General features: G+C 43.8%; 1 protein-coding gene across 1 annotated transcript; it reads right to left on the bottom strand.

Moving 5' to 3' along the window:
- Positions 1-6,159: 6,159 nt before the first annotated feature.
- On the bottom strand, positions 6,160-7,311 carry LOC127293490 (uncharacterized). Its single transcript, XM_051323124.2, has 2 exons — positions 6,380-7,311; positions 6,160-6,272 (listed from the first exon to the last, which is right to left on the bottom strand). Exons 1-2 carry the CDS (start codon positions 7,254-7,256, stop codon positions 6,226-6,228), a joined length of 924 nt encoding a protein of 307 aa, XP_051179084.2. The 5' UTR covers positions 7,257-7,311; the 3' UTR covers positions 6,160-6,225.
- Between the last annotated feature and the right edge of the window lie 380 nt (positions 7,312-7,691).

Raw genomic sequence — 7,691 nt, 5'->3', positions numbered from 1 at the left:
GCCTCCTCCATACCCATAGGTTGTTCCTCCTCCTCCGGTCAGACTCGTCTGGGGTTGAGAGGGGTGGAGAAACAAACCTACCCGATTTTTTTGATAAAAGAATTTTTTTTGCGATTCCGATAAAAGAATTATTTTGAATACATTAGAGCATCACTAGAGGGTAATAGGAGGACACGACAAGACCCGACCCAGTAGCCCGACGCAAGCAGCAGACATGTGCAGACAAACCCATACTAGTTCAGTAGTTCGATGACAAAGCCCAACCCAATGGCCCAACGCTAACTCTAGGAGAACAAATGACAACACGCGTAGAGGTTGTCGGTCCCTCCCGTGCCACTAGAAGGCCTAGAGTGGCGATGGAAAATCTGCTGCAGTACCTACCTACGCCGTGAACTCCAGCGCGTGGGAGATGTTCCCCTGCTAGCTAGGAGTTGAACCCGGCTCTCCGCGCCGCCTACCTAGGTGACGTCGAGTATGTCCACGGACAGGACAATGGTGGCGACGACAAGTACGGTGGCATGGATGTGGATCCGTAGGTCAGTGGCGACGACATCCCACGCGAGGAGCCATACGACGACACCCTAGAATACCTCGGCCTCGTCGCGTATGAGTGGGAGATGGTGGCAGCCGTGAAAAAGGAGGACGAGCTCCCCTCTAGCCGCTCAGAGCTGGACGGCGACGAAGCCCTCACGATTGCCATCACCTTGTTTATATGAGCTATTAATTTATAATTGTGGGATTACAATACTTCATACCACTGTTGGAGTAGAGTTGATTTGCCTGAACTTGATGAACTTGCATGTGGTTGAAAAACTAACGTGAGCCATCTAATGAACTTTGTTATTCTAATTTGGTTCATAAAGATGAGTAGTTCTAAGGATAATATAACATCAGCAAGACATCTAAAAAGTAGAATAAATCTATCAAAATAATGAGAAGCTTCGAAGTAATTAAACTGTATTATACCCAAACATCTACATATTACAAATGATGTATCACACAATATGATAGACAATGCATCAATCAAGATGGGTATGAGACCCGTAATGCTCATGGTGGTAACCCATTCTATATGATAAAGAGATTCCATGAAGTAGAATTGAGAGCCAAGCTATTGGACAACTGGCCTTCTCCTTATTTTAAATACTTAACCACTTCCTGAAGATAAAATATTCTCCTAGTTTGTATATCATGCTAATGTTTATATTAATGTGTTGTGACTCGGAAATTCACTTTAGCTTATAGATATAGAAGCACCCACGGCTTAATGTCTATAATTTTGAAAGAATATTTGTATGTAAAACCAGACATTCTACGTTCGAACCCAAAGTTTACAAAAAAGACACTTTTTTGGCATGTGTATATAAGACTATTTTCCATGCTCTGAAATACCATTTCACGAGATAGTTTTTTTTTGTCTTTTTACATGTGCAGAAAAATGAGTTTTTTCTATGATATTTTTTGCGCAAACATAGAATGTTTAGATATATGTTCGGATTGTTTTTCGTATTGTTCTGATGTGTGTGAATTCAATAAAAATTCTACCAATGACGGCACCGGGAAAACAAGTGTTCTTCCACCGCACTGTAACCCTTCTAATAGGGATTAGATGTTTATAATACTGTTATGATTATCAAATTTTATCTTTCATATATCTGGATTAAAACATACAGAAAATTGCTCATATCTTCTTTTTGTGGGAAAGATCTGAATCTATTCCATGAGTTCCAAGAAGTACAAGGAACCGCAAACATACTAAAAAATACATCGAGGTCCTTAGACCACCTAGAGACCACTACTGCTGCCAGAGCGAGCCGCCGACGCGCCGCTGTCACCGCTCTCTTACCGGAGCCGGCTTGACGTTGTTGATGATCTGTGCCCCAGAGCTAGAGTCATCGTCATAGAACCCTTCAATTGATTTGAATCTTCTAACACCAAACGTATAAGACGTAGACTGGACAAGATCCACCACTACACGGAGGAAGCGGCGACCAGACGAATCCCCGCCCTCCTCAGCGCCGCCGGCGAGATCGACGCCGACGAGGGGGACCAGTAGAAGTGTATACCTTATACTTGTCCCACACAACATCGCTATAGCTAGCTACCATAACGACGATGCCGGTTGACCAAAATCTAACTTTAGAGACCCTTCTACAATGCCGAGCGTAGGTCCGAAGTCCCCACCCCTCCCACTACCGGAGTAACTAGCAGAGGAGGCAGGTGTTAGATTTCTAGGACCTCTAGTTGTAGCATCTAGTGAGTAATTGCATCTAGCCTAACCGGGACTAGCACTAGAGGGGAAAACAGTGGGGTTCATACCGTCGGTCTTGGTCGACGAGGAGCTCGCCATAGCGGCGACGGAGGGGCGGCGGTGATGTCGGTGGAGCTTCCCGCCGCTACAGCGCCTCACCAGATCGGGTGGCTTAGGGTTTGTGTGTCGGTGGGGAGGACGGCAGCGGACGAACCTTGGCGTCCGTGCCCCGGCCCCCACCTCTTTTATATGTGGCGCTGGCGACAGGGACCTCTAGTTGTAGCATCTAGTGAGTAATTGCATCTAGCCTAACCGGGACTAGCACTAGAGGGGAAAACAGTGGGGTTCATACCGTCGGTCTTGGTCGACGAGGAGCTCGCCATGGCGGCGACGGAGGGGCGGCGGTGATGTCGGTGGAGCTTCCCGCCGCTACAGCGCCTCACCAGATCGGGTGGCTTAGGGTTTGTGTGTCGGTGGGGAGGACGGCAGCGGACGAACCTTGGCGTCCGTGCCCCGGCCCCCACCTCTTTTATATGTGGCGCTGGCGACAGGGGCCCACCAACCAGACGTGGTTGGGCGCCCCCGATCAGGGCGCGAGATAGGGTCGTACGACCGTTGGGTCGTACGTGGAGATCAAACTAACATTCTCCCCCTTGATCTCATCTTACTTTAATCTTAATCTTAGACTTATACTTTTCTTGGTATCCATTTTATCACAGATTAGCATATAGAGCATGTCTCGTCATGATGGCCAGTTACGCACCATCAGATTCAACAGCTACTACACACATTTCCATTTTAAAATAGATTCTTCCTCTAGGCCCTTAATATCCAGGTATCATAGGCTTTCCCGTAAACCCATGCCGGCTACATGTTCTCTGAACACACTGGGTGGTAAGCCTTTCGTAAGCGGATCCGCGAGCATTCTCTTTGTACTTATATGCTCTAAACTTATGGTATGATCCTGGATTCTATCTTTCACAACATAATACTTGATGTCAATGTGCTTGCCAGCATCACTTGACTTATTGTTGTGAGCATAAAATACTGCTGGCTCATTGTCGCAGTACATTCTAAGTGGTCTTTGAATGCTGTCTACCACTCTCAACCCGGGTATAAATTTCTTTAACAAGTTTGCCTGCCCCGATGCCTCATAACATGCTACATACTCAGCAACCATCGTGGACGGTGCCGTGATAGATTGCTTGAAGCTTTTCCACGATATAGCTCCACCTGCGAGAGTGAATACATAACCTGATGTGGATTTTTTGTCATCTACATCTCCCGCAAAGTCTGCATCTGAATACCCTTCTATCTCAAGGGAATCAGTTCTTCTATATGTCAGCATGAGGCCTTTCGTGCCTTGCGCATAACGCAATGCCTTCTTCACCATTTTCCAGTGATCTATTCCTGGATTACTTTGGAATCTCCCAAGTACCCCGGTAACAAAAGCTAAGTCTGGGCGCGTACATACTTGAGCATACATTAGGCTTCCGACAGCTGAAGCATATGGAACCGCTTTCATTTGATCGATCTCATATTGGTTCCTGGGACATTGAAAATCCCCAAATCTATCGCCCTTGACTATAGGAGCAGGCGTGGCATTACTCGCATGCATACCATACTTCTTTAGAACTTTCTCTAAGTATGCCTTTTGCGATAATCCTAAAACCCCTCTTTGTCTATCTCGGTGAATTTCAATTCCTAGAACGAATGAAGCTTCACCAAGATCTTTCATATCGAAATTCGAGGACAAGAAGTTCTTCGTCTCCAATAGTAGACTAACATCACTACTAGCAAGCATAATGTCATCCACATATAGGATAAGGAAAATGAATTTCCCTTTCTTAAACTTTGCATATACGCAATTGTCCTCTCTATTCTCATTAAACCCAAAACTTTTAATTGTCTCATGGAACTTCAAGTACCATTGTCTGGAGGCTTGTTTTAACCCATAAATGGATTTCTTCAGACGACATCCCATATGTTCTTTTCCTTCCACGACAAAACCCTTGGGTTGTGCCATGTAAACATTTTCCTCCAAGTCTCCATTTAAGAAGGCCGTCTTTACATCCATTTGATGCAACTCTAAATCATAGTGTGCCACTAAAGCCATTATAATTCTAAAAGAATCCTTACATGAGACCGGAGAAAATGTCTCATTATAATCTATTCCTTCTCTTTGAGTGAAACCTTTCGCAACAAGTCGTGCTTTATATCTTTCAACATTCCCTCTAGAGTCACACTTTGTTTTGTAGACCCATTTACAACCTACTATTTTGGCTCCTTTAGGAATTTCTTCTAAATCCCAGACTTTGTTGCTACTCATTGATCTCATTTCATCAACCATGGCCTCATTCCACTTCGATGAATGAGCACTTCTTGAGGCTTCTTCAAATGTGGTGGGATCACCCTCCATTTGAACTGCTTCACTGACATAGATCTCAAAATCGTCAGGAATAGCTGGCTTTCTTGCTCTTTGAGACCTTCTAAGGTTCTCAATCTCTGGCGCACTTTCTATGTGGGGATGTTGCAGCTCTTCCTCATGTGTGGTAACATTCTCTCTATTTTCATTCATTGTTGCCACAGGAGAACTAACAACAGGTGTCGCAATGACATCGTCCTGTGTCGGTGCAGCAGCAGCAGGTATCGAGAAAAATGGTTCCTGGATCATCGGAGTGGGTGCATACACCCGCTTCTCCTCAAGGTTGATTTCTCGGGATACCGTGCTCCCCCTGATCATCTCATCCTCCAGAAACACAGCGTGTCTCGTTTCTACAAACTTAGTGAGTCTGTCTGGACAATAGAAACGATAACCTTTCGACTTGTCTGGATAGCCAATAAAATGGCAACTTACTGTCTTAGGATCTAATTTCCCAATGTTCGGGTTAAAGAGTTTAGCCTCAGCTGGACAGCCCCACACTCGCAAATAATTGAGTGAAGGTTCTCGACTAGTCCACAATTCATATGGTGTTTTAGACACCGACTTACTAGGAACTCGACTAAGTATGTGAATAGCGGTTTTTAACGCCTCCATCCACAAACTAACCGGTAAAGTGGAGTAACTTAACATGCTTCTCACCATATCCATCAGGGTACGGTTTCGTCTTTCAGCTACTCCATTCTGCTGAGGCTCGCCCGGTGTAGAATACTGGGCAACTATGCCATGTTCCTGTAGGAACCTTGCAAAAGGTCCAGGAACTTGGCCATATGGGGTGTGCCGACCGTAGTACTCCCCACCACGGTCAGACCTTACTATTTTAATCTTTATGCTATGCTGATTTTCTACTTCAGCCTTAAATATCTTGAATTTATCCAATGCTTCTGAACGCTCTTTAATTGAATAAATATAACCATAACGCGAATAATCATCCGTGAATGTTATGAAGGAATCATAGCCATCCACAGATTTCACAGGAAACGGACCGCATATGTCCGTATGAATTATTTCTAAAACTCCTGTGCTTCTTTTGGTGCCCTTCTTTATGTTCTTTACATACTTTCCTTTAATGCAATCGATGCATTGTTCTAAATTCGAAAATTCCATAGGCGGAAGGATTGATTCTTTTACTAAGCGTTCTATTCTCCCCCTCGAAATATGGCCTAAACGACAGTGCCATAATTTCAAAGAGACTTCATCAATTCTCTTCCGCTTATTATTTTCATTTAGGGATGTAGAGACATTCTCTTTATTAGCGCTTAAAACATTCACATTCTCATCACAAAGTGACAATAAATAAAGCTTGTCTTGTCGGAAGGCAAGACCAACAATCTCATTATTAAACTTGATCTTACATTGACCATCACCAAAATGGCAAGCAAAACCATCATCATCTAAGCGCGATACACTTATTAAGTTCCGATGCAAAGAGGGTACATAAAGCACATCTACTAATAAAAGTACAAAGCCATTAGCTAATACTAATGGGAGATATCCAATGGCTTCGACTTCAGCTTGGACGCCGTTTGCTACTTTAATGCATCTTTCTCCTCTTTGCAGGGTCTGTCTCATACGGAATCCCTGTAATGAATTTGCAACATGAACAGTTGCACCTGAGTCAATCCACCAAGTAGATTTTGCATAACTTAAAAATAAGGATTCATCTACAAATGTAATTAAATCCTCACCTTTCTTGCACAGATGTTTCAGGAATGCCACACAGTCTTTCTGGTAGTGGCCCTTTTCCTTGCACCACTTGCAAGTGTCCTTGGCCACCTCTTCATGCGGCTGGTGATCTTGAGCCTTGCCATGCGGCTTAGGCGGAGGAGGATTCCACCGAGGTTTCCCTTGTGGCTTGGAACTCTGAAAACTCTGAAAGTTCCTCTTCTTGGTTGGGCTTAGGTAATTGTGAGAATCACCAGATTGCCCCTTGATCCTCTCTTCTTCTTGCACACACATGGCAATCATCTTCTCAATGGCCCACTTTTCTGGCTGTGCATTGTAGTTCACAGCAAAAGTCTCAAATTCTTTTGGGAGTGAGGCAAAGATCAGATGGATGACGAACTGTTCTGGAAGCTCCATCTCCATAGACTTGAGCTTGGAAGACATATGGCTCATCCTCAATATGTGATCCCTTACTCCACCACCAGTGTACTTGGTAGTGACAAGCTTTCTTATGAGAGTGCTAGCATAGGCCTTGGAAGACCCAGTAAACTGACTCTCTACCTTTTTCAGGTACTCACTGGCGGTGTCACACTGTGGGATTGCTCCCCTTATAGCCTCCAAAATGGAGCTCTTGATCACCATCAAGCACTTTCTGTTGGACGAGTCCCACTTAGCACGATCAAGATCGTACTTCATTCTTTTTGGTCCATGGTCAAGGACCCTTTTGTTGAAGTCATCTTCACTTTCTTTGTCGCCCCTCACGGGGTCCTTAGGTTCTATGGGACAAGCCTCTATCAGTGCCAAGTCGAGGTCAAGCAAAGCAAGCCCCATCTCAACCTTCTCTCGCCACGAGCCATAGTTCCCTCCATTGAGGGGCTCAATAGCCGAGATAAAACTCATAGGATTTCCTGAAACAAAATTTCCATCAAAATGAGTTAATTCAACGTTGGTCAAATTAAAACATGGCACTTCTCAATATTAATTCTACATCACCGTTGGGCAGAAATAGAACCAATAATGATAATTCTGAATCTTGCGGAATACAATTTTATTAACAACGTTGGTCATGAAATAAAATCATCATACTCAAAATTAACTCTCATTTCCTAATTCAATTTTCCCGTTGGTTCCAATTAAATTAGAAAACAATGAAAAATGACTTCAACTTAACTAACACAGCGGAAACTTAACTTAATTTTCGAATTTTCACCCACTGGAAAAATTCATATCTCACATTTATTCTTATTACTAAACTATTTCCAGAAAATTAAAAACAGAGAAATTACTGGAAACAAAAGAAAACAGGCCAAAACAGCCCAGATGGGCTCTGTCTCT

This window comes from Lolium perenne, chromosome 4 (genome assembly GCF_019359855.2).
Source record: "Lolium perenne isolate Kyuss_39 chromosome 4, Kyuss_2.0, whole genome shotgun sequence".
Taxonomy (NCBI): Eukaryota; Viridiplantae; Streptophyta; class Magnoliopsida; order Poales; family Poaceae; genus Lolium; species Lolium perenne.
The sequence above is the reverse complement of the archived record's forward strand: the minus strand, read 5'-3'. Positions and strand labels throughout refer to the sequence as shown.